Source organism: Hyla sarda, chromosome 4 (genome assembly GCF_029499605.1).
Source record: "Hyla sarda isolate aHylSar1 chromosome 4, aHylSar1.hap1, whole genome shotgun sequence".
NCBI lineage: Eukaryota > Metazoa > Chordata > Amphibia > Anura > Hylidae > Hyla > Hyla sarda.
In genome coordinates, this window is record NC_079192.1 from 65,942,281 (window position 1) to 65,969,781 (window position 27,501).

The 27,501-nt window shown below is 45.1% G+C and overlaps 1 protein-coding gene across 1 annotated transcript; it reads right to left on the bottom strand.

Moving 5' to 3' along the window:
* Positions 1 to 280: 280 nt before the first annotated feature.
* Positions 281 to 26,958, bottom strand: CKAP2L (cytoskeleton associated protein 2 like). Its single transcript, XM_056571259.1, has 9 exons — positions 26,718 to 26,958; positions 25,507 to 25,576; positions 23,860 to 23,920; positions 20,572 to 21,824; positions 14,024 to 14,231; positions 13,679 to 13,834; positions 11,148 to 11,211; positions 10,864 to 11,038; positions 281 to 1,253 (listed from the first exon to the last, which is right to left on the bottom strand). Exons 1-9 carry the CDS (start codon positions 26,746 to 26,748, stop codon positions 986 to 988), a joined length of 2,286 nt encoding a protein of 761 aa, XP_056427234.1. The 5' UTR covers positions 26,749 to 26,958; the 3' UTR covers positions 281 to 985.
* Between the last annotated feature and the right edge of the window lie 543 nt (positions 26,959 to 27,501).

The following is a 27,501-nucleotide window of genomic DNA, read 5'->3' on the forward strand; positions in this document are numbered from 1 at the left end:
GTAACCATTTACAATATTTTCTTATTGTCCTATTCCTCGTCAAATTTTTTATCAAATAAGTGCAAAGTAAGGAAATATAAAAAAAAATAATAATTAAAAGCAACATGTCTTTCGTAAAGACAGCTGTATAGCAGTATCTGCTACATGTGATATACAAGTATTTCATCTAGTAAAACTGACAGCACATTGTATGGCATTGGTCTTCAACCTGCGGACCTCCAAATGTTGCAAAACTACCAATACCAGCATGCCCGGACAGCCGTTGGCTGTCCGGACATGCTGGGAGTTGTAGTTTTGCAACATCTGGAGGTCCGCAGATTGGAGACCACTGCTGTATAGTTTCATTGTGCACATAACTAATCACCAGCAGATGGCACCAGACCTCTCCTCCAGCACCACGATAATAAACAGAAGTGAGTTGTCCGTTTCTGTTCCATGCTGTTCTATAGTAGTAGTATGGGAGCTGTGCCTGTCCCGTGTGTGGCAGGTGTCAAGTCGTGCCAAACCCTTAGGGTGTATTAACACGTACAGTATCCTGCACATATTTGAAGCTGCAAATTTAATGCTGCAGAGTTTAATGTAAACCAAATGACCAAACAAAGCATTAAATCTGCAGCTTCAAATCCTGTGCATCAAAAATGTGCAGGATACTGTATGTGTGAATAGACCCTGAAGATGCCACAGTCATTGCTGACTAAGGCAGCTCAGTGGAAAACATTTGAACTCCCTCTAAAAGCCCACTGGCACTCCTGAGAATCATGGTGTGCTATTAAGGTGGTGGCCAAAGGCCTAACAATGGCCAGCAGGTTTGCCCACAGCTATGGTGCAAAATGTATGGCTTTTAGAATGTGGAAATGCAATCGGGTAGAAGTTCTGATAGTATTTCTGCAACCAAATGACTGATGAACATGGCCTGAGTACAGACAGCCTGGAGAACACAGACATGTACATGTTGCTTAGTAGACCAGACAGGGCTCTGCAGTCTTCACTCTGGTCCTTCATGTTGACCCTCCGTGGGATCTTTCTTCAGGCTAAGGATGCTGTGATCTGCCTCCTCTGGCAGCGCCTCATTCCTCATGTACAGGTAGGCATCTGTATCAGCCTGGTCCAGGAGCTCTTCCAAACAGGACACCACAGTATCATGTTCCTGTACCACCTCTGGGTACTGCGAAGAGGAGTGATGGATCCGCACGGACCTCCGCACCGGAGTGAGGCGCTTCCATTCTTGGCCACTTCCAGGAATCTTCTTCTTGCTGTTTGGAAATAAGGGCATGAGTGAAAAACTAACATGCATAAAGTAACACTTGGACAAATCTGGACACCTACAGCCATAAAAGGAGTATTCCAACTTGTGTCAGATCGATTGGGGGTCCCAGCACTCAGACCAACACCCCATCATAAACAACCACAACGTGTGTGTGTTAGTTCTTTTCATCCATATATTTATGAATTACCATGTAATAAGCTCTGTAAAGTGGTTAATACGATGGAGGACAGTGTACGGTGTATAGTAGATAAACACAATAGAGGACAGTGCACTGTTACAAATGGATCTGGATAGGTTGGTGGTTTGGGCTGGGAAGTGGCAGATGAGGTTCGTTACTGATAAATGTAAGGTAATGCACATGGGGAAGAAAAATCTGGGTTGGGATTATGTATTAAATGGAAAAACAATGGGACAATTAAGGGATCGTTCACATTAACGTCTGTCCCCGTTAATTCATACCCGTTCAAGCCTTTTGCAAACGGCTGTAAATGAATCCGATTGATGTCAATTTTTTTTATTTTTATTTTTATTTTTACAGTCCTTTGCAAGCCGTTTGCACCCGTTTGGTTCCTAATCTGTTATTTTTGATGGCATAAAGATGGTGCATGCAGAATTTTTCCTCCCGTTAAAAATAATGGAATAGAAACCGATATTATAAATTTAACATTGAAGTCTATGGCAAACGGATGATCATTAAATGTCGACTGTTTGCACACTGTTTTTAATATCCTTTTTTAACAGTTATTGCTTCTGATCTATGTTGGGGGTATCAGTACAGGGGCTGATGCGATCAAAAGCTATTAACCAGGGGAGCGGACGGCATGCTCTGCTGCCCTGCGATGTATATAGTGTGTTTTGTACTTTCACTTTTAAACACCCCGCTGTGAGCCCTGAATGGCCGGCACCGAGGAGCCATTTAGTGCTCCCGGCGAGGTTTTTAAAGTACTATATATATATATATATATATATATATATATATATATATATATATATATATATATATATATATAGATGCGCTGCGGGGAGCCAGACATATAGGGCTATATATCTGGCCCCCGCAGCACTTCTGTATATCTATATATGGCCGCCGCTGCGCTGTGTGTGAAAAGTATTGTATTAGTGCATCAGGCCGGCCGGGGACCCCAGCGCAATGCCGCCGGCTTCCCCAGCCAGCCCGATGCGCTAATACAATACTTTGTACACATGGCGCGGGGGGGGTGCATTAATGTATAAAAGCGCTGCGGGGGCATAAATATACATACATACACACATATATATATATATATATACACACACACTCTGCAGGGGGCATATTTTATACTTATGGTCAGGGCCTTTCAGTGCATATGGAACGTACGCCTACCTAACCTAACATACCATGATAACTATAACCCTATTTCCTATCCTGTAACCAGAATGCCGGACATAACCTACCTTATCTAATCTGCGGCAGAGGTGTGCCCGTACCGCCGTCGGGGGGTACACCTTAAGTGGGCAAAAAAACAGCATGCGTAGGGTAGTGGTATAATATGCCCTTGTGATACAAGAGCCTGAGCTGCCGACCCAGCCTTCAGGCCATGTTCCCAACCCCCTCAGCGAATATCCGATATTACTGCGGACATCCCTATAATGACACCTACCTCACCAGAAGCCCTAACTACCATCTAGACACCATGTGCATATTCGCCACCTGAACTTGCTGAATGGACTGACCAACCCGCTCCCTATCCTACTGTACCACATGACCCACTATCCGTAAACCTAGTATGTAGTTTCCAGGATTATGGCCAAAACCTGACAACCGTAGGGAGCCCTAAAAAGAAACCCAAATGTCATGGGACACAGAACATTACAGCTATATACTGCCGATACCACGAACTATTCCCTAAATCAACGACCATAACTATGGGAGAAAACAACTAACTGAACCATGTTAACATGTGTGCACAGGTCATCTGTAAATGATCACTTAATACCGGTATAACAGTTGTATGCTGCAAACGAGTCAGAACATACGACTATGCAGTGCATCCCACCTGAGAACGTGACAGGCATGACGGGTATACAGCTGCCTATGTGTAGTGCCGTTACTGCTCTGAAAACGTGTCAGCAACAATAACCAAGTAGTATATCCCACCTGAGGACGTGTCAGGCATATCAGGTATATACTCCTCTATGTGTCCTGCTGCTACTGCTCGCGAAAACGTGCCCAAAACAATAGCCCAAATGATGTATTCCCCTGCAGACGTGGCAGGCAGTGTGAGAATATCCGTAACCTGTAAACGTAACCCGATTCAAAATGGTTGATAATGCGCCTATGTGCCTGATGCAAATAACCATCACGTGTAAGATCCGTGCACTGTGGTTACCATGAAAGTAAGCACTATGCCTAGCACGTAGTGTCATACCCGCAACAATGACGTAAGCGTATGACTACTGTATGCAAAGTAAGATAGCTTGACGTAGAACCTATAACGGTGGTATGTTAACGTAACCTGACCTATTCATGAACGTAGAATCAGGACCAAGTAACCTGCTTAAAATAACGTACGTGTACGGAGACCTTTACTGGGTACCCGAAACAAAAAGGGCAGATAAGCATCGCGTCATGCAAGTAGTAACTTATACGTCGGATGCTCGAACTTATGTAGCGCATGTGCCGTAGCAAAAGCTATGATAGTAAGCGAAATTACATAAGGTATACATACCCATATTATAGCAACCAGACTCAGTACACCCGTAAATGATCACTTTAATACCGGTATGGCAGTCGTATCCTGGAAACGTGTCAGAACATACGACTATACAGTGCATCCCAACCTGAGGACGTGACAGGCATAACAGGTATACAGCTGCCTATGTGTGGTGATGTTATTGCTCTGAAAACGTGTCAGCAACAATAACCAAGTAGTATATCCCACCTGAGAACGTGTCAGGCATATCAGGTATATACTCCTCTATGTGTGCTGCTGCTATTGCTCAGGAAAACGTGTCTGAAACAATAGCCCAAATGATGTATTCCCCTGCAGACGTGGCAGGCAGGTTTAGAATATCCACGACCTGTAAACGGGACATGCCCCAAAAATGGTGAAAATGCACTCTGTAAGACATGTCTAACCCAATTACCATGACACCTATGCTTACCACGGTGTGAAAACATGATCCCGTTATACTATGCCCGGTAAGCGTGTAATACCATATGTAAGGCCTACGGGTATGTGTAAGCTATATGGAATTTGATCGCATTAATCGTATGGAACACCACGTGTTATGCCGTATAGACACCTGAGCGTATGATAACGTGTGGAAACCTATGCGTATGCCACGTATGCGACATGAGCGTGTTGTACCCTATGGTGAACAATAGAGTGCCATGGCATATGGAAATATGAATGAAATCTCGTAATGCAACATCAACGTTTTGAGCCATCGGAAACCTGAGAGTCCCACCATCTAAACCATAATCGTGTTATCCCTAATGGAAACTGAGCGTGTAACTGAATGGAGCATACAAGTATGTATACTGTGTGCTAATTACCAGCACACACACTGAATGGTAAAACACCCGCGCACACCCCGTATGCCAACCACAGGCGGGCACACCGTACAGAAAACACCGGCATGCCCGCCGTACAGTGGACCCCAGTGCGCGCACCCACAACAACCGCCGGCATGCACCCACAACAACCACCGGCATGCACACCGCATGGCAACCACCAGCGTGCCTACAGAATGGAAATGCAATCGTGTATACCGTTATGAAAAAAGCCATCGTGTGTACCGTACGGAAAAAAGCCATCGTGTATACTGTACGGAAATCGCCATCGTGTATACTGTACTGAAAATGCAACCATGTATACTGAACGGAAAATGCAACCGTGCCTGCTGTACAGAAGATACAATTGCGTATACTGTATGGAAAGTGCAATCATGTATACTGTACGGAAAAAAGCAATCATGTATACTGTCCGGAAAAAGCAATCATGTGTACTCTACCGAAAGTGCAATCATGTATACTGTACGGAAAATGCAATCGTGCCTGCTGTGCCGAAGATACCATCGCGTATACTTTGTGGAAAGTGCAATCATGCATACCGTTCAGACAATACCATCGAAAAATACAATCGTGTATACTGTATAAAGAAAATACGAACGTATATTATATAGAAAAGTGAGCGTGTCTACTGTACTGGAAATACGAACGTGTATCCTGACCTAAAAATACTAGAATGCATACTATACTGGAAATACGAGTGTGTATACTGTTCCGGAAATACGAGAATACTGTACTGGAAATACTAGCGTGTATACTGTACTGGAAATACGAGCATGTATACTGTACTGGAAATACGAGCATGTGTATTGTACTGGAAATACGAGCATGTACACTGTGTGAAAGAGTAAGCGTTCATACTGTACGAATTACAGTCATGTGTACCGTATGAAACACCAGTGTAAATATTGCATGAGAAACACGAGTGTGTACATCGTAAGAAACCCAAGCGTGTGATCTATATGGAAAATGCAAGCGTGCCTACCTTACAAGCGCGTATACTGTGTGAATGTACAATCGCATATTTGTATGCAAATACCATCACATGTTCTAGAGAAAACGAGCGTGTATACTGTATGCAAGACAAGCGTGCATTCTACCTGGATGATAAAAGCACTTACACTGTAGGACACACAGCGTACACACTGTATGCAAATTCAAGCGTGTACCCTGTATGAAAATCCAAGCGTGTTCTTGAAAATACAAGCGTGTCATACTGTATGGCAATGCGGGCGTGTCCTTGTATGAAAACCCAAGCGTGTCCTACTGTATGAAAATATACGTGTGTTCTATTGTACAAAAATACAAGCGTATTCTATTGAACAAAATACAAGCATGTTCTATTGTATGACAATACAAGCGTGTTCTATTGTATGAAAATACAAGCATGTACTGTAAGGACAATACAAGCGTGTGTACTGTATGGTCAATACAAGCGTGTATACTGTATGGAAATATAAGCGTGTATACTGTAAGGAAATATAAGCGTGTATGGAAAATACAAGCGTGTATACTGTATGGAAAATACCAACGTGTATACTGTATGGAAAATACCAGCATGTATACTGTATGGAAAATACAAACGTGTATACTGTATGGAAAACCAGCGTGTATACTATATGGAAAATACCAACGTGTATACTGTACGGAAAATACCAACGTGTATACTGCATGGAAAATACCAGCGTGTATACTGTATAGAAAAATACCAGCGTGTATACTGTATGGAAAATACACGCGTGTATACTGCATAGAAAATACCAGCGTGTATACTGTATGTAAAATACCAGCGTGTGTACTGTATGGACACTGCCAGCGTGTATACTGTATGGAAAATACAAGCGTGTATACTGTACGGAAAATACCAGCGTGTATACTGTATGGAAATGCAAGTGTGTATGCTATATGGTAAATGCAAGTGTGTATACCGTGTAGTAAATGTAAGTGTATACTGAACGAAAATATATGCGTGTATACTGTATGGTAACATATAATGACTGCACGGTGTAAATGCTATGAGTGACTGGACGGTATAAGCTAGATGACTGCCAGGTATAAATGCCGAGTGACTGTACGAAATAAAATTCTATGAGCGACTGTGCATTATCAACTGTTATGAGTGACTGTATGGCACAACTTTGTGAGTGGCTGCATGGCATGGCCGCTACGTGAACCGTCAGCCACCATTAAACGTGGTCCGTGGGGACCCTGCGCCTGGCAGGGAAACCTCGGGTGTGATAAGTGGAGGAGGGGAATTGCACCGGAGACTTCCCCCTTGGCATACCCGCGGCCCTGTGGTCGCGGGGAGCCGGGCCCTTAGATGAGTCCCCCGTCTATGGGGAAGCCGGTGTATTGACCCGCTTGCAAGTTTTAGCTCCGCCCCTTTGCATACCACGCGGCCCGGCGACGCCGCCCCCAGCAAACGGGGAGGACGCCGATCCCGCCGCCCTGAGCCACGGGGAGTGAGGAGGAGGAGAGCCCGGCGTGAGAACCATGCCAGGCACTATGACAGTCATGTGCTCCGCCCCCCCCCCCGGACCACGCGGCCGGGCGACCAAACGAGGCCGAGCAAGAGGAGGAGGTGACCCGGCGGCGAAATCCAGGTGAAGGACCAGCCGGGCACCGAGACGGCAGTGGGCCCCGCCCCCCGCACACCATGTGACCCGGCGGCACCGCTCTGGTGATCGGGGTGGGGGGGCGGTAAACCGATCTTGCCACTCGGCCACGGGTGGCGGGAACCCCGGTAAAACTCCCAGGCAAGGGATTCGGCCCACCCGCAGAGGTCAGAATCTCCTCCGCCGCTCCGGCAACCCAGTAGCCGCCAAGGCCCCTCCCCATGCACCGTCCAGCAGAGTTTAAAACGGCAACGGGGGGGGGGGGGGGTCCAGGGGCCACCGCAAAGAGAGCGGAGGAGAGTGCGGGACGGGGGAATCGGGGACGGAGTACGGGAACCCGGTGCGTAAGTGGGAAAAAATGACTGGAGGTGCTGAAACCGTGGCCGGGGCTGACCGAGGGCGCCCTCCGTGCTCCGGCTTACCTCCGGAGAGTGGGCTGCCGCGGATGTCGGCACGCCGGCCGGCCCCGGCCGCTTACCATTATCCTGAAAACCGTGACTCCTGTGCATCAGCTGACTGGCGTGTCAGCTGATCCCCTACAGCGTGACGTCCAACGTGCACCTGAACCTGCACGTGCTGGTATTTATACCACCCAGGCCCCTCCCATAAACCCAGGTTGTCATTCAACCTTTCACATATACACACACTGCTAAAAAAAATAAATGGAAACTAAGATAACACATCCTAGATCTGAATGAATGAACTAATCGTATGAAATACTTTTGTCTTTACATAGTTGAATGTGCTGACAACAAAATCACACAAAAATTATCAATGGAAATCAAATTTATCAACCCATGGAGGTCTGGATATGGAGTCACTCAAAATCAAAGTGGAAAACCGCACTACAGGCTGATCCTACTTTACGTAATGTCCTTAAAACAAGTCACAATGAGGCTCAGTAGTGTGTGTGGCCTCCACGTGCCCATATGACCTCCCTACAACACCTGGGCATGCTCCTGATGAGGTCCTCTCAGACCTGGACTAAAGCATCCGCCAACTCCTGGACAGTCGGTGGTGCAACATGGCGTTGGTGGATGGAGCGAGACATGATGTCCCAGATGTGCTCAATCGGATTCAGGTCTGGGGAACGGGCGGGCCAGTCCATAGCATCAATGCCTTCCTCTTACAGGAACTGCTGACACACTCCAGCCACATGAGGTCTAGCATTGTCTTGCATTAGAAGGAAAGCAGGACCAACTGCACCATCATATGGTCTCAGAAGGGGTCTGAGGATCTCATCTCGGTACCTAATGGGAGTCAGGCTACCTCTGGCAAGCACATGGAGGGCTGTGCGACTCCCCAAAGAATTGCCACCCCACACCATTACTGACCCACCACCAAACCGCTCATGCTGGAGGATGGTCCAGGCAACAGAACATTCTCCACGGCGTCTCCAGACTCTGTCACGTCTGTCACATGTGCTCAGTGTGAACCTGCTTTCATCTGTGAAGAGCACAGGGCACCAGTGGCGAATTTGCCAATCTTCGTGTTCTCTGGCAATTGCCAAACCTCCTGCACGGTGTTGGGCTGTAAGCTCAACCCCCACCTGTGGACGTCGGGCCCTCATACCACCCTCATGGAGTCTGTTTCTGACCATTTGAGTGGTCATTTTGCAGGGCTCTGGCAGTGCTCCTCCTTGCACAAAGGCGGAGGTAGCGGTCCTGCAGCTGGGTTGTTGCCCTCCTACGGCCTCCTCCACGTCTCCTGATGTACTGGCCTGTCTCCTGGTAGCGCCTCAATGCTCTGGACACTACGCTGACAGACACAGCAAACCTTCTTGCCACAGTTCGCATTGATGTGCCATCCTGGATGAGCTGCACTACCTGAGCCACTTGTGTGGGTTGTAGATTCCGTCTCATGCTACCACTAGAGTGAAAGCACCGCCAGCATTCAAAAGTGACCAAAACATCAGCCAGGAAGCATAGGAACTGAGAAGTGGTCTGTAGTCACCACCTGCAGAACCACTCCTTTATTGGGGTATCTTGCTAATTGCCTATAATTTCCACCTGTTGTCTGTTCCACTTAGGAAGCAACACTGATTGAGAATCAATTTCACATGCTGTTGTGCAAATGGAATATATGTCTGGCCCCCTGCAGCGCATCTATATACAAATGGTCCTTTATATACATTTGGTACTTTAAAAACTCAGACGGGAGCCCTGAATGGACACTCTGTGCTGGCCATTCAGGGCTCCCGACGGCTATTTAAAAGTGAAAGTACAAAACACACTATATACTACATCACAGGGGAGCGGCATGCCGCCCGCTCCCCTGGTTAATAGCTTTTAATTGCATCGGGTCTCAGAAGCGAGACCCCATGCAATCAATCCCTCAGCCCATGTACTATTACCCCCAACATGGAACAGACTCTGCTCCATGATGGGGGTAGTAGTACAAGCACTACAGTAGTCTCCCCAGCCACCTGCAGACTCCCGCAGCAGGGGGAACTAATACTCTCATCATGGAAAGCGGCTTATACTAACTAATGAAAAACTGAAGCACTAAATGGCATCCCTTTGCATCAGTTAGTAGTCTGCTCCGTTCCTGCAGCATTAACGGAGAATACCAGGACGGGGGACAATGGGCGTGTGAACCTAGCCTAAAATGGAAAAGGACTTGAGAATTTTAGTTAATAGTAAATTTAACCGTAGCAACCAGTGTCGGGCAGCTGCTGCCAAGGCAAATAAAATCATGGGGGGCATCAATAGGGGCATAGATGCCCACGACAAGGAAATTATTCTACCGCTGTACAAATCACTAGTCAGACCACACATAGAATACTGTGTACAGTACTGGGCACCAGTGTACAAGATATAGTGGAGCTGGAGAGGGTTCAAAGACGGGCAACCAGGGTAATATGGGGAATGGGAGGACTACAGTACCCAGAAAGATTATCAGAATTGGGGTTATTTAGTTTAGAAAAAAGAAGGCTTAGGGGAGACCTAATAACTATGTATAAATATATCAGGGGACCGTACAGAGATCTCTCCCATGATCTATTTATACCCAGGACTGTATCTATAACAAGGGGGCATCCTCTACGTCTAGAAGAAAGAAGGTTTCTACACCAGCACAGACGGGGGTTCTTTACTGTAAGAGCAGTGAGACTGTGGAATTCTCTGCCTGAGGAGGTGGTCATGGGGAACTCAATAAAAGGGATCAAAAGGGGTCTGGATGCCTTTCGGGTTAGTAATAACATTACAGGTTATGGATATTAGATTCTAGTGGTGGAACGTTGATCCATATGGGATCCGAAGGAATTTTTCTCATATCTGGCTATTGGCTTAAGCTTCATAAGGGTTATTTATCTTCCTCTGGATAACCACAGTAGGGACACAATAGGGATATAGCTTAAACATGATGGACTCTGTAGATCTTTATGATCTATTTTCAACCTTATGAACTATGCTATTATGTTGTGTTACCTGGAAAGAGCTATGACCTGAAGCTTCACAGCAGAACCTTGATCACATATGCCAGTCCCAGTACCGGGGGTCTTCACCTCTTCTGTACGACTTCTAAACGGAGTTAAAGGGATAACCTCATTGTTCTCATTCTCCACCTTCTCCTCCTCAGCTGGCAAAGGTCCAAATGTGACCACTATAGAAGACAAGTCATGAGCATTATGCGTTTCCATACTTTTATTTTAGGACAATAAAAAAAATATTTATATTATATATAATTAAAATAAATAAATAAAAAAACTCACCTTTCGTCTTCTTGTTTGTGTTCTTCATTATGTCAAACACAACCTCCCTCAGCTCCTCAATTGGCTGTGAAATAAACAGTGGGTTAATACAGAACTATACAAGAATAATGCCAAAGAAACAGTGATTAGTGGGGAAAAATAGATCTAGAAGCCACATGTCTTCATGTGTGAACATGACCTGAAAGTGTTCAGCTGACAATGGCTACCGATTAACCCCCCCCCACCACCACAGTCTCTCCCTATACACACATATACTAACACTGCTAACACAGGGGATAAGATGTCTGATGTAGCACCCATCATGCAGCATCTGATCTCTCATGCAGCACCCACCTGTCTCAGCTGCACGCAGCGCTGGAGGCTCCATGTCTGAAGCCGCACGACCATGGGGCAAGGAGTATCGTGATGTCAAGACTCCGCCCCTTGTGATGTCACACCCCACCCCCTCAATACAAGTCTATGGTAGGGGGGTGACGGCCGTCACATCACGATATTCCAGCCCCATGGTTGTGAGGCTTCAGACGCGAAGCACTGCGTGTAGCTGAGACAGGTGGGTGCTGCATGAGAGATTGAGGGGGTCCCTAGTGGCAGGACCCCCGCGATCAGACATTATCTCCTATCCTTTGGCTGGGGGATAAGATGTCTTAGGGCTGGAGTACCCTTATGCTTACTCTGAAATGCTGAGGCATAACAGAGTGATTCATAGTGTCCGGGACTGGCAATGCCTGCACCAGTTTTATGCTGCCGGCAATTTGGGCAGCACAATACTGATAACAAAAACCCATACGGAAGCGTGACTACAGATCTAAAATCATACATTTTTATTAATACGAAAAGTTAAAATGTAAAAAGTATGAACAATAAACAACAACTGGAGACACAACAATGAGAACAAGAAAAATAGGCAAATCTCACCCCAAATGGATAAAATAAAGTCAAAATGCAAGTGTACAAATAAGGAAAGTTCCTTCAAAATAAACAGTACAACACCAAATCCCAAATTAAATCTTAAGTAAATATTACTAAGTGGTGAAAGTAGAACGGGGAGATGAGACGCCACTGCCCAACGTTTCGCCACTTCCTGGCTACTTCCGGGGCGACGCCCCGGAAGTAGCCAGGAAGTGGCGAAACGTTGGGCAGTGGCGTCTCATCTCCCCGTTCTACTTTCACCACTTGGTAATATTTACTTAAGATTTAATTTGGGATTGTACTGTTTATTTTGAAGGAACTTTCCTTATTTGCACTTAGCTGTTCTGTACACTTGCATTTTGGCTTTATTTTATCCATAAGGGCATAAAAAAAATTCCAAGTCTTCAAAGTGATGTCACTAAAGTACACTTAAAAGTGTGTTCAGCGTTAAAAAGTGTCTTTATTCGGAAACAGCATAGGTGTGTGTATTGAATCAAACTGCAGTAGCAGCCACAGCACATGGACTAAAGCAGACCCTTTTTTTAATTCTGGACAACCCAATGGAATACTTAAAGGGGTACTCCGTGGAAAATGTTATTTTATTTATTTATTTTTTTAAATCAACTGGTGACAGAAAGTTAAACAGATTTGTAAATTACGTCTATTAAAAAATCTTTATCCTTCCAGTACCTTTTAGGGGCTGTATACTACAGAGGAAATGCTTTTCTTTTTGGATTTCTCTGATGTCACGAGCACAGTGCTCTCTGCTGACCTCTGCTGTCCATTTTAAAAACTGTCCAGAGCAGGAGAAAATCCCCATAGCAAACATATGCTGCTTTTGACAGTTCCTAAAATGGACAGCAGAGAGCAACATGGTCGTGACAAAAGAGAAATCCAAAAAGAAAAGCATTTCCTCTGTAGTATACAGCCCCTAAAAAGTACTGGAAGGATTAAGATTTTTTTAATAGAAGTAATTCACAAATCTGTTTAACTTTCTGGCACCAGTTGATTTAAAAAAAATAAAAAGAAAAGTTTTCCATGTGAGTACCACTTAAAATCCAAAAAATGTTTTTCTTTAAAGGAGGTACTCCATTAATGTATTCCCTATCTTTAGGATAGGGCATAAGTGTCTGACTGCAATGGTTCCAAACACTGGGACCCACCCTTGATCTCCATAACAGGGGACCCGGCTCTCGCTGTGCATGCAATGGAGGAGTATGCACACGTTATTTGCCCTGTCCAAGCCCTGTCTATCTTGCAGATACATTTAGGGACACATTTGAAAGTATCTCTTTAAAAAGGTATTTAAATAATCACAATCATTAAAAAAAAAAAAAAAAGTTTGTTGCCATCACAGTCTTTTGCCTGGCAGCAGGAGATGGATTAAATAGAAAGTTTGTGGATCCCATCTCCTACGGCGAGGACAACATGGGAGATAAGCACTTAGCTAAATGCCAATTCCTGATGATTTCAGCAATTGGTGCAGATTTCAGCACCTAAACCCCGGCTGATCAAAACTTTAGACATGTCTTTTTGATATGGCAAAAGTGTTTTAAAATTAGAGTGACCCCTTAATAATACACTGAAATGCTGTGCAACTTCCTATAAAAGCACAAACTTACCGTGGCCCCATTTTGGACCCCTTGCTTGTAGACGTCAATAACCTCATAGATGCCTTCCCTTTCTAGGAGCCTTGCCTTACACACCCAGTACTTTGCAAACCTCTTTGCTTCAGGGACCTTGTCCAATGCAGCATGAATATCCTCTCCTGGAATTCCCTATATGACAAATAAACCACTTAATATAGGTAGTATTCAGTATCTGCTGTACTCACTTGTAGAAAGCTAAAATCATGAACATGTTAAGTGGCCCTGCACTAGGCATGACCGTGTTATTTTCTTCACTTTATATACAATGTTGTAGAAAGATTTTTCCCCAGCAGACGAAGCATTGTGGAGAACCTTTACCTTCTCGATGAGTTCTAGACACTCGCTAAGTGTCTGGCTGATCTTATTGGACAGAGACAGAAGCTCCTCCTCTTCCTCAATGCCCTCCCACAAAGAGCGATTACAGGGGTTTTGTTTTTTCGCTGTGGGTGGTCTCTTTGGTGGCAGTATCATGGGTGGCCTCTTGTAAGTCTTACCCTTAGACTTCATCCACTCTTCTAATTTCTTCCTTATTAAGGGAAATAAAAGCACAATATAGTTATACTTTGAGTTATTGTATTTGGGGAAATGACTGCCGAGGGGTCCAGTGTTCCCCAGGTTAAATGAAGGGGCAGTTAGACTATAGGGGCTTGACAAAGATGTACTCCATTATCAAATTAAATGAAGTGCTAGCATGCATATCTGACCACTGCTTAAAGGGGTACTCCGGCCCCAAGACATCTTATCCCCTATCCAAAGGATAGGGGATAAGATGTCTGATCGCTGTGGACCCCCGCAATCTAGCATGCAGCACCCACCTGTGAGCCCTGCAGGAAGCGCTGGAGTATTGTGACGTCACGACTCCACCCCCGTGTAACGGCCCAATACACTGGGATATAGTGTGGGTGAAAAGGAGACCAATGTGGTGTTAATGGGTTAAACACGTACCTGCACTCCGGAGATCTGTCATGTGAGCGCTGTGCCGACTGAGCGCTCAGGTGACCTGCGACAATGAATATTCAAATTGAGCCTGCCGGCCCGCCTCCAGCTCGCAATTCACTGAAGGTGGATGCCGATTCTCGGAGGGACAGATCTCCGGAGCACAGGTATGTATTTAACCCATTAACCCCAGTGTATTGGGTTTAGTGTGGGTGAACAGATGACCGTTTTCCTTTAACTATTTTCTTTAACCTTTTAATACTTTTTTTTTACATTTCAGTACTTTTTAGAATAAAGCATGTTTTATGGCAAAAATATTTTTTCACCACATTTTGCAGGACAATCCTCTTTCATTCTCATGATTGATCAGAGTCCCAGTGGTTGGACCCCCACCGATCACCTTGCTAACCTAAATCCTGTGGAAAGGGAATAGGGTCTACTCACATGTACAGCATTATGCATTCAAGCCTGCAGCACAAAATCTGCAGCTTCAAATATGCGCAGGATACTTTACATGTGCATACACCTTTAGAGTTATTTTAATTTTATAATTTCAAAAAAATTTGATTTTCAGGTTATGGGGGGGGGGGGGGGGGGGCTTTTTTATTTTGTTGATTTTGAATATAGAATTTTCATAAGAATGATTGCCTGCCTGTGTAAAACTGTTTTCCCACTGCACCTAAAATCGTGGTCGACGAAAATGAGCCGACCCTGCCGTATGCGGTCCCGTATGGGACAAAACGTAGTGTGAACCTAGCCTTAAAGAGATCTGCAGCCCTAGACACATCCCATATTTGCAGGATTCGGAACCCCCCACGATCTCCTGTACGGTGCCCCGGCTCTGTCGCAGCTCTCTCGTGCAGGAGACGTGTCGGCCCCAGCATGACGCTAAAGTCAACACCCCCCCCCTCCATGTATCTGTATGGGACAGGCGGAAAAGCAGTATTCGTGCATCCCCGCCTCTCGCATAGAGCAGTATGGAGGGGCACACCGAGCCGCGGTAATGCCGGGTCCCCGTACAGAAGATCGGGGGGGGAAGGGGGGGGGGGGGGTCCCAGCGGTCGGACCCTCGGCGATCAGACACTTATCTCCTATCCGCAGGCTAGGGGGTAAGTGTCTTAGACTGCAGTACTCCTTTAACCCCTTAAGGACACATGACGTTCTCATACGTCTCCATTTCCGAGTCCTTAAGGACACATGACGTATGAGAACGTCATGTGTTTTACCGGCCCCCCGCAACCATCTGGAGCGGAGCCGGTCCCCAATGCCTGCTGAAATCGTTCAGCAGGCATCGGGGCATATCGCCCAGGGGGGTCATTCGCCCCCCATGTCGGCGATGGCCGCAGATCGCTGGACAATTCAGTCCAGCGATCTGCGGCGGATTCCGGGTCAGTCGGGTCTCCAGTGACCCGGTGACCCGGAACTATTGGCTGATCGGGGCCGTCAGAGACGGCCCCGAACAGCCAGAGCCAGCAGGGGTGAGGTGGCACTGGTGCCACCTCACGATCGCCCTGATTCGTCGGCCGGATTACCGGCCGACCAATCAGGGCGCCTGCTGCGGGTGTCACTCCCGCAACCCGCTCCGCCCCTCTTCCGGAGGACGTGAGCGGGTGCGGGACGTGCACCCCGGGTGCTGGGGACCCCGATCCACGGCGCCCCTGTTGGGATCGGGGCCCCAGGAGCAGCGGCGGCGGCGGAGACGACGAGGGACTGACCTGTGCTGCTGGATCGTTGGAGGTGAGTGACAGCCTCCTGCTGTTGCTTAGCAACAGCTCCCAGCATGCAAAAAGGGCATGCTGGGAGCTGTAGTTATGCAACAGCAGGAGGCAGACCACCACAACTCCCAGCATGCCCTTATGGGCATGCTGGGACTTGTAGTTTTGCAACAGCTGGAGGCACATTTTTTCTATGTATAAGTGTACCTTCAGCTGTTGTGTAACTACAACTCCCAGCTTGCACAATCAGCTAAAGTGCATGCTGGGAGTTGTAGTGGTGCATCTGGTGGTTGCATAACTACAACTCCCAGCATGCCCTTTGGCTGTCGGTGACTGCTGAGAGTTGTAGTTTTGCAACAGCTGAAGGCACACTGAGTTAAGTAGCAAACCAGTGTGTCTCCAGCTGTTGCATAACTACAATCCCCAGCATCCCCAGCCAAAGTAGTATGCCTCCAGCTGTTGCATAACTACAACACCCAGCATGCCCTTCCGCTGTCCGTACATGCTGGGGGTTGTAGCTTTTGCAACAGCTGAAGGCACACTGGTTGCAAAACACTGAGTTTGTTACCAAACTCGGTGTTTCACAACCAGTGTGCCTCCAGCTGTTGCAAAACTACAACTCCCAGCATGCACTGATAGACCGTACATGCTGGGAGTTGTAGTTTTGCAACAGCTGGATGTCCCCCCCCCCCCCAATGTGAATGTACAGGGTACACTCACATGGGCGGAGGATTACAGTAAGTATCCGGCTGCAAGTTTGAGGTGCGGCAAAATTTCTGCCACAGCTCAAACTGCCAGCGAGAAACTACTGTGAACCCCCGCCCATGTGACTGTACCCTAAAAACACTACACTACACTAACACACAATAAAATAAAAAGTAAAAAACACTACATATACACATACCCCTACACAGCCCCCCTCCCCAATAAAAAACGTCTGGTACGCCACTGTTTCCAAAACGGAGCCTCCAGCGGTTGCAAAACTACAACTCCCAGCATGCACTGATAGACCATACATGCTGGGAGTTGTAGTTTTGCAACAGCTGGATGTTCCCCCCCAATGTGAACGTACAGGGTACACTCACATGGGCGGAGGATTACAGTAAGTATCCGGCTGCAAGTTTGAGCTGCGTCAAATTTTCTGCCGTAGCTCAAACTGCCAGCGAGAAACTACGCCACTGTTTCCAAAACGGAGCCTCCAGCTGTTGCAAAACAACTACTCCCAGTATTGCCAGATAGCCGTTGACTGTCCAGGCATGCTGGGAGTTTTACAACAGCTGGAGGCACCCTGTTTGGGAATCACTGGCGTAGAATACCCCTATGTCCACCCCTATGCAAGTCCCTAATTTAGGCCTCAAATGCGCATGGCGCTCTCACTTTGGAGCCCTGTCGTATTTCAAGGCAACAGTTTAGGGTCACATATGGGGTATCGCCGTACTCGGGAGAAATTGGGCTTCAAATTTTGGCGGGTATTTTCTGCTATTATCCTTTTAAAAAAATGTAAAATTTTTGGGAAAACAAGCATTTTAGGTAAAAAATATATATTTTTTTTACATATGCAAAAGTCGTGAAACACCTGTAGGGTATTAAGGTTCAAATTACCCCTTGTTACGTTCCCCGAGGGGTCTAGTTTCCAAAATGGTATGCCATGTGGGTTTTTTTTGCTGTTCTGGCACCATAGGGGCTTCCTAAATGCGGCATGCCCCCAGAGCAAAATTCGCTTTCAAAAAGCCAAATGTGACTCCTTCTCTTCTGAGACCTGTAGTGCGCCAGCAGAGCACTTTTCACACCCATATGGGGTGTTTTCTGAATCGGGAGAAATTGGGCTTCAAATTTTGGGGGGTATTTTCCGCTATTACCCTTTTTAAAAATGTAAACATTTTGGGAAAACAAGCATTTTAGGTAAAAAAAAATTTTTTTTTTTACATATGCAAAAGTTGTGAAACACCTGTAGGGCATTAAGGTTCACGTTACCCCTTGTTACGTTCCCCGAGGGGTCTAGTTTCCAAAATGGTATGCCATGTGGTTTTTTTTTGCTGTTCTGGCACCATAGGGGCTTCCTAAATGCGGCATGCCCCCAGAGCAAAATTTGCTTTCAAAAAGCCAAATGTGACTCCTTCTCTTCTGAGACCTGTAGTGCGCCAGCAGAGAACTTTTCACCCCCATGCAAGGTGTTTTCTGTATCGGGAGAAATTGGGCTTCAAATTTTGGGGGGTATTTTCTGCTATTACCCTTTTTAAAAATGTAAAATTTTTGGGAAACCAAGCATTTTAGGTAAAAAAAATAAATATTTTTTTTACATATGCAAAAGTCGTGAATCACCTGTGGGGTATTAAGGTTCACTTTACCCCTTGTTACGTTCCCTGAGGGGTCTAGTTTCCAAAATGGTATGCCATGTGTTTTTTTTTGCTGTCCTGGCACCATAGGGGCTTCCTAAATGCGGCATGCCCCCCAAAAACCATTTGTCGCTCCTTCCCTTCTGAGCCCTCTACTGCGCCCGCCGAACAATTAACAGACATATGAGGTATGTGCTTACTCGAGAGAAATTGGGTTTCAAATACAAGTAAAAATTTTCTCCTTTTTATCCCTTGCAAAAATTCAAAAATTGGGTCTACAAGAACATGCGAGTGTAAAAAATGAAGATTTTGAATTTTCTCCTTCACTTTGCTGCTATTCCTGTGAAACACCTAAAGGGTTAATATACTTACTGAATGTTTTTTTGAATACTTTAGGGGGTGTAGTTTTTATAATGGGGTCATTTGTGGGGTATTTCTAATATGAAGACCCTTCAAATCCACTTCAAAACTGAACTGGTCCCTGAAAAATAGTGAGTTTGAAAATTTTGTGAAAAATGTCAAAATTGCTGCTGAACTTTGAAGCCCTCTGGTGTCTTCCAAAAGTAAAAACTCATAAATTTTATGATGCAAACATAAAGTAGACATATTGTATATGTGAACCCAACAAAAATATATTTTGAATATCCATTTTCCTTACAAGCAGAGAGCTTCAAAGTTAGAAAAATGCAAAATTTTCATTTTTTTCATCAAAATTTGGGATTTTTCACCAAGAAAGGATGCAAGTTACCATAAAATTTTACCACTAAGTTAAAGTAGAATATGTCACGAAAAAACAATCTCGGAATCAGAATGATAACTAAAAGCATCCCAGAGTTATTAATGTTTAAAGTGACAGTGGTCAGAATTGCAAAAAACGCTCCGGTCCTTAAGGTATAAAATGGCTCGGTCCTTAAGGGGTTAAGCCAGATGTCACCTAGCACCAAAAAAAAGGAATTCGAATGCACTGAACAACCAGGATTCCAGCGGAACACAGAGGTACAAAGCATGGACTGAAAAGTATCATTGTCCTCTGTTACCCGCACTACAAGTCTGTACAACAGGTTAATGTGGGTGATACTAATGACAGATTCCCTTTAAGGCAGAGGCAGAGCTGCTGTACAATACCCTGGGTGCACTAAATAACTTCCATGTGTGGTAAGATAAACAATACTGCGGATTCATTCCTGCAGGGGGAACTGTAGCATTATATGGTGATCATTCAGATGGTCCATGTAATATACAGATGTCTGCCACAGCAAGATCTACTTTTCATCTGTCCCTAAGGAAGGGGACCCCTCTACAACATCCTTATCCCATAACAGGTCCTGATGGGACAACCCCTTAAACACATAATAAGATGTTTAGTGTGATCAACTGTAATATAATGTCAAAACACATCTGAGGACGCGGCATTTGCTTAACTCCGTTCTATGTCTCAGTTATGGGAACAGGTAGTTCACAGGTGATACTGCACTGGACTTCAGGGTGCTGCTCCTAGTGCTGCAGGCAATATCAAGAAGGAAAAACGAGAGCACTCACTGTTCTGTAGTCCTGGTTTCTTTATTGTGCAATTCTTTGCTGTGGGGGATGTGGAGAGCTGTGGTGGTTTAGCAGCAGTGGGCGATGGTCCGTATCGTGCTGCGTGTGCTTCGTCAGGCCCCACAAAGGGCCTGATGAAGAGCACGCCGTGCAATACGGACCGTCGCCTACTGCTGTACCCCCCCCACAGCTCTTCACATCCCTCACAGCAAAGAATTGCACAATAAAGAAACAAGGACTACAGAACAGTGAGTGCTCTCGTTTTTCCTTTTCTCTATGTGTTCTTATAATATAATGTCTTGTCTATAAGTGTCAGAACTATATATAAGCTTTCACTTACCTGCGGTCTTCCGCTGTCATGCTGGGAGTCTGTGGTCTGCAAGTGGTGTCCGTGGCAGCAAGATTGGATGCTTTACTGGTGGTTACTTTAGTCACACCTTGTTGCTTGTTCTCTCTAGTTCTGTTTTGTTTAGTGTACTCATCCTTGGATCTACCTACTACTTTGTTACATCCAAGTGGCCCTATGCTTTTTCTAGAAGCTGTTAGGTTATTCAGTGAATAAGTATTCTGACTATTAGACATCTGCTTTGAAGAATAACCCGAATTACATTGTTTTGTCTGTGGGCCAGACACAACACCTGTGCTAATTTTCTTATGTGTCATGGCAGTGGAGGATGCGCCTGGTGCAGCTGTGCTGTGCCTTGAAGTACATAGTTTTGTCTTTGGAGCAGACACAGGACCGGTGCTAATCTTTTGTGCCATGATAGTGGAGGATGCGCCTGGTGCGGCTGTGCTGTGCCTTGAAGTACGTAGTTTTGTCTTTGGAGCAGACACAGGACCGGTGCTAATCTTTTGTGCCATGATAGTGGAGGATGCGCCTGGTGCGGCTGTGCTGTGCCTGGTAGGACAAGTCATTTGAGATTTACTCTTCCTCTGCTCCTTTACTGGTTGCTTTGAGCCATCATTCCTTAAATTCTTGATCAGGAAGCTTCTTTCATTTGCACTTTTAACTCCAGGAAGGCTTAATCTAGACACTATGCGGATGTGTCCACTGCTGTCCACAGGCAAGGGCTTACCAGCTGGAGGTTGGGTCTGAGCATCACAGAGACTTGTCTTGGTAGTCTGTGTTATGGTTTTGGTTACAGGCATTTTCTTATATTGGGATATGCTCTGCTGTCTGTTCTTAGACTGTACACCGGATGCATGTTGGCTCCTCCTGGTAGGTGATGTCTTGTCCATCACACAGATTTCAGGTTTCTCCCCATGTTGTGTTTTTGTCAAGATAACTGTTAGTGCGATGTCCGCCTCTTCACTTCTTTCCTGCTTTATAGCATGGGTCTTGGGAACAGAAGAGGGTTGCACCGTCCTTTCCACATAATCTGGTCTTGCTCCTTGTAGGCCGCATTTAGATGGATGAGGGTTCCTGGATAAAGTTTTATTCACAGGTCTGTTTGCTGCGACAGTCTGCTGTGCTGGAACTTTTCCTAAGCTCGGTTTATGTGGAAGAGATCCGGCATATGAGGTTTTGTTCTTATTTGCTTCAAAAGCAAAATGTGACACTTTACTAGAAGCATTTTTCTTTGTCTCCCAAATCTATTTAAAAAAAAGAAGAAAAAACAACAACACAAAGTACAGTTACTATTGTGATACAATGATGTGGCCACGTGGACAACTTTTAAGACATTACCTATAGAGATTTTTCACTTTTTGGTTCACGTGATTTTTTTGGTCTTTATGGAACCATATTATACAATCTTTGAGGTTGACCAAATAAAGTGACTTCCCTTACATGCAAAGTTTTTATATTAAAGTTTTTTTTATTAAACTTTTAAAACGTCAAAAGGTTTGAGTGGTAAGGGTTTGGGTGCAGAAAACCCAACCAATCCCTAAAACTAAGGAGCAAAAGTACCCAATTGGGCATTGCTCCATATCCTCTGAAGATGTAATTTCTGTGATGAAACATGTTAGGGGGGCTTTGTAAAGTGTTTCATATCAGTACCAATCCTGCCTAGCCTGGTGGTACACTGCAGGTGCCCTCAGGATATATCTTAGTAGGCTAAAAAAAAAAATAAAATAAAAAAAAAAAATTTATATATGTATGAATAATAATAATTACCATGGTGTAACACTATATACTACTAGGAGTGTAGAGTGCTGGGTTTTCAAAACTTTAGGGGAGATTTATGAAAACCTGTCCAGAGGAAAAGTTGCCCACAGCAACCAATCAGATTACTTTTATTTTTGAAAAGGCCTCTGAAAAATGAAAGAAGCGATCTGATTGGTTGCTACGGGCAACTCAGCAACTTTTCCTCCTGACAGGTTTTGATAAATCTCCCCCTTGTTTTCACTTAACTTTTAATGGGAGAGTAAAAAAATATTAAAGTGAAAACAAGGGGGAGATTTATCAAAACCTGTCAGGAGGAAAAGTTGCTGAGTTGCCCGTAGCAACCAATCAGATCGCTTCTTTCATTTTTCAGAGGCCTTTTCAAAAATAAAAAAAGTAATCTGATTGGTTGTTAATCCTCTGGACAGGTTTTGATAAATCTCCCCCAAAAAGCTGAGCAGAGACGATCAGAAACAAACGGTAACTCTGCCATAAAAAGTAAGGACCCACTTTATTCCCACACTCAAGTGTGCTAAAACATAACTTTTAATGGGAGAGTAAAAAAAATAGTAATGTTTTAGCACATTTGAGTGTAGGAATAAAGTGGGTCCTTACTTTTTATGGCAGAGTTACCGTTTGTTTCTGATCGTCTCTGCTCAGCTTTTTGGGGGAGATTTATCAAAACCTGTCCAGAGGAAGTTGCCCAGAGCAACCAATCAGATCGCTTCTTTCATTGTTCAGAGGCCTTGTTAAAAATTAAAGAAGCGATCTGATTGGTTGCTATGGGCAATTCAGCAACTTTTCCTCTGGACAGGTTTTGATAAATCTCCCCCTATATATCAAGTCTATAAGCCTCTACACCTTTGTTTCACTTTTAGAGAAGTGCTTATTGGACACCGCGGATCTGAAAATCCTCACCATTCCCAGAATCTGCTGCAGATTGCTTAAAGGGGTACCCCGCCCATAGCATCTTATCCCCTATCTCTGCTGCAGCACCCCCCTATCATTACTGCACAGAGCAAACTCGCTCTGTGTGTAATGAAGGGCAATACAGGGGCCGGATCATTGGGATGTCACGGCTCCGCCCCCTCAAAACAAGTCTATGGGAGGGGGCGTGGCGGCTATCACGCCCAGTCCCATAGACTTGCATTAAGGGGGCAGGCTGTGAAGTCACGAGGGGGCGGAGCCGTGACATCACGATGCTCCGGCCCCTGTATTGCCGGTCATTACGCACAGAGAGAGTTTGCTCTGTGCAGTAATGAAAGCGGGGTGCTGCAGCGGAGATCCCGGGGGTCCTTTGGATAGGGGATACGATGCTAGGGGCGGAGTACCCCTTTAAGGCTGTGGTTATGGGGTTTGCCAACACTCTACTTACAATGCCAGCAAAATTCCACAACAATTAAACAATGTGTAAACTCGCCTTAAGGTTCTCTTCTCGTGCATTGTGAGCCTATAGATCAGGATATAATGTTATGATTCTCAATAAATAAATAAAATGAATCTTGTGTCTTTTTGCTCACTTACCTGTTTAGAAGACTCATGTGGCTTCTTACTTTGTAGATTGGTGCAATCTTTTAGATATGGTCTGCGAAACACATGAAATTGAACATTTGTAAGTTAGAATTCAGAGACCAGACCAGTCATCTGCAACCACAAAATGTGCAACCCTCTGAGTAGTCGGTACTACTTTATATTCATGTTAGTGCAGACACTGTTGGATAGATTTTATGGGTGTAAAAGCAAACTTACAAACTGTACCTTTCCTGCAACGGATGGTAGTTGCCAAAATTTATTTTTTATTTCTCAGTCAAGTGGGCGGTGCTGAGCTGCTCAAGTGCTACCTGGCATGTCTTACCACCTTTCAGCCCCTGGGAGGTGAGAGCGAGCAGACAGGCATGTCAGGCTGTTGCACTTGAGCAGCTCAGTCATACCTCCTTGACACTTGGCTGAGAAATAAACAGGAAACTTTTTAAATTTGGCAACCACCATCAGCTCTGGGAAAGGTACAGTTTGCTTTCATGCCTTAACAACTATTCAACAGTATTTGCAGCCATTAGCAGCAAATACAGACGTCAGATTGCCTGTAAGGGTACGGTCACACAAAGTGCATCCGCAGCGTATTTGACAGTGCAGATGCACTGATGACCGTTCCTAGAGTGAGCCTTCTTCTGTCCCCATGTGTCCAGGATTTTCTGTTCATAGCAGCAATCTGCCGCAACGAGAAGACACACAGGGATCTGGGAGTTGTGCGCGCATGCACAGTTTACTCAGACAATGGCCCTTATTTACTAAGAGCGTTGTGTAGGTTTCTTTGTGGGTTTTAATTCCCTGCTATTTATTTTCCACGGTATTTACTAAGGTTTCCCTACATTTTCCAATTTCCCTACACTTTTTTTTTTTTTTTACACATGTTCTGATCTGTCTGGTTTTCCTCAGCTCAAATCCACCACATTTTATGTGGAAACCTTAGTAAATATGTTGGGTTTTTGTAAAATGCCCCTTTTCGGAGACCACACCCCTTTTTCGGGTTTTCTTAGCAAAGGTAATTGTTAGAGTTAGTTGGGGTATTTTCAATTCTGGCGCAGACAGAATTTCTGACGCAATGCGACAGAATCTGGCCCACAACTCGACAAAACATGTCGGGTTTGCAATAGTAAATGAGGGCTATTGTGGTTGCCCCATCCCCCCCCCCCCCTGCTCCCTGAGCTCGGCTGAGAGCGGACTCTAATGCGAGTGAGACTCACAGATCTGTGTGTGTCTGCTTGTAGTGGCGGATTGCTGCTACGAGCAGATAACACAGGACACACAGACATAACAGGAGGCTCACTCTAGGGAAGGTCATCAGCGCATCCAAATACGCTTCGGATGCGCTTCTTGTGACCCTACCCTAAAGGTGTATTCACCCGTACAGTATCCTGTACATATTTGATGCAGCAGGTTTCAATATAAACTAAATGACTGAACACAGCTTCAAATATACAGCATCAAACATGCGCAGGACACCGTACATGAGAATACACTCTAAGAGTACGTTCACACATACATAATCCGCTGCAGATTTAAGCTGTTCATTTATATTGATTAAATCTGCTGCATCAAATTTGCACATTAAGTACACGTGAACATACCCTACGTGTCACACCACTTTAATAAGATAACCCATTTACTTACTTGCAGTTGTTTTGAGGTTTCAGCTTCCCTTTTGCTGCCAAGTATTCAAGAAGCTTCAACCGGCGCTCTTCTGTGAAGAAAAAAAATATATGATTTATATATTATATAAAAGCATTAAGACATATCAGAATATATTTGTAGCCCCTTACAAGGAATGCTCAATGGGGGTAGGACCTGGTATACCCAGCATCCCTTCCTTCATCCCCTCTGCTACCATATTCCCCCCACAACATGCTTACATAGGCGGGCACATGGAAGTAATGGGCAGGGAGGCAAAAAAATTATATATATCTGGAACCGAACCATGGATCCAAATAAGTTAAACATCATTTAAATCAAGTTCACCCGCTCGGTGTATTCGGCTTTGTGCAGGTGAACTAGTTGTCAGATTTGCTTTAAAGGGGTACTCTGGCCCTAAGACATCTTATCCCCTATCAAAAGGATAGGGGATAAGATGCCTGATTGTGGGGGTCCTGCCGCTGGGGACCCCCACAATATTTCATGCAGCACCCACGATCATCAGCCTCTGAAGCGAACATTGCTCCGGGTCTGATGAATCACAATCACAGGGCTGGAGTATCGTGATGTCACGGCTCTGCCCCCTCAATGCAAGCCTATGGGAGGGGGTGGGTGCTGCATGAAAGATTGCGGGGGTCCCCAGCGGCAGGACCCCCATGATCAGGCATCTTATCCCTTATCCTTCGGATAGGGGATAAGATGTCTTATGGCCGGAGTACCCCAATCGTATTGACCCACAGAATAAAGAGAAGGTGTCATTCTTTACCATAGAGTGCACTGCAAATAACACAAGTTCGCCTACAATTTGCATAGGAGGTGGTGGAGGTGGTTAGTCCAACAGAATGTATACGATGTGTACACATGGGGTGTTTCTATAGCACTAGTAATGTATACAATATGTAGGAATGCATATATATCAGCAGGAATGCATTGGATATGAATAAGGTGCATGTATATTAGTGTTATTGTATATTATAGGTTATGTACACATGATAGGTGTATATTGGGGGCGTGTCATGTCTTGTATAATTTATATACACACACACTCTAGCTCATGTAAATTACACATATATATATATATATATATATATATATATATATGACATATTGGAGGTGTATGCCCTGACAACAATACAGGGCAGTCTGCTGCCGCCATATACACACACGCTATATCTCCCGTAGCACAGCCTCACCTCCCGCCGTCAGTCTCTTGGTCGCTTCCATTATATTTATTAGTATAGTAGCCGCAGCTATCACCCGGTGATCTCCGTCTCTTCACAACCGCCGCAGTTCAAACCAACCGACCAATGAGATTCTGCGTTCTAGACACAAGCATCCAATCACTTTCTCGTAAGTTTTTTTTTTTCTCTACAAAACTTTATTGACAATAACAACTCCGCCGCGGCGTTCCTGGCGAGTGTATAGATGGAGGCGGGGCTTGGAAACCCGGGTTGCACGCTCACTCCTGATTGGACAAGGCTTGTTAAATAGGCGTGGTTTAATCAGTTGTGGCTCGCTCTCTGTGTCTGCAGGGCAGCACTGGGATGACAGTATAGGATGTATAGGAGATACAGTACAGTAAATACTCTGTTCCCTATATTCTGCTGTCAAATACAACTTCTCCCCGGAAGAGGGCGCATAAAGATGTAAAATACTATAAACTTCAGTGGTCTGTAAAGGCTGGCTGGGCTTGCTGGGAGTTGTAGTTTGCAACAGCTGGAGGCACCCTGGTTAGGTAACAGTGGCCTACAGATGTGTCTCCATGCACTGATACATACTGCAATACACTAAACCAGTGGTCTAAAATTGTGGCCCTTCAGATGTTGCAAACCTTCAACTCCCGGCATGCTGAGTATTGAAGTTTTGCAACATCTGGAGGGCCACAGTTTGAGACCACTGCACTAAACAATATCCCCTGTAGCAGTGAGAGGAAGTAATTCTGGGAGAAAAAAAAAGACAAAAATGGATGAGAAAGTT

Excerpts from the sequence above, each read along its gene's own strand:
- CKAP2L (XM_056571259.1), bottom strand. The coding sequence starts at position 26,748 with ATGGAAGCGACCAAGAGACTGACGGCGGGAG. Across the intron at positions 25,577-26,717 it reads CAAGAGACTGACGGCGGGAG|AAGAGCGCCGGTTGAAGCTT; the intron begins GTGAGGCTGTGC and ends TTTTCTTCACAG. Across the intron at positions 11,212-13,678 it reads GGGTCCAAAATGGGGCCACG|CCAATTGAGGAGCTGAGGGA; the intron begins GTAAGTTTGTGC and ends TTTATTTCACAG.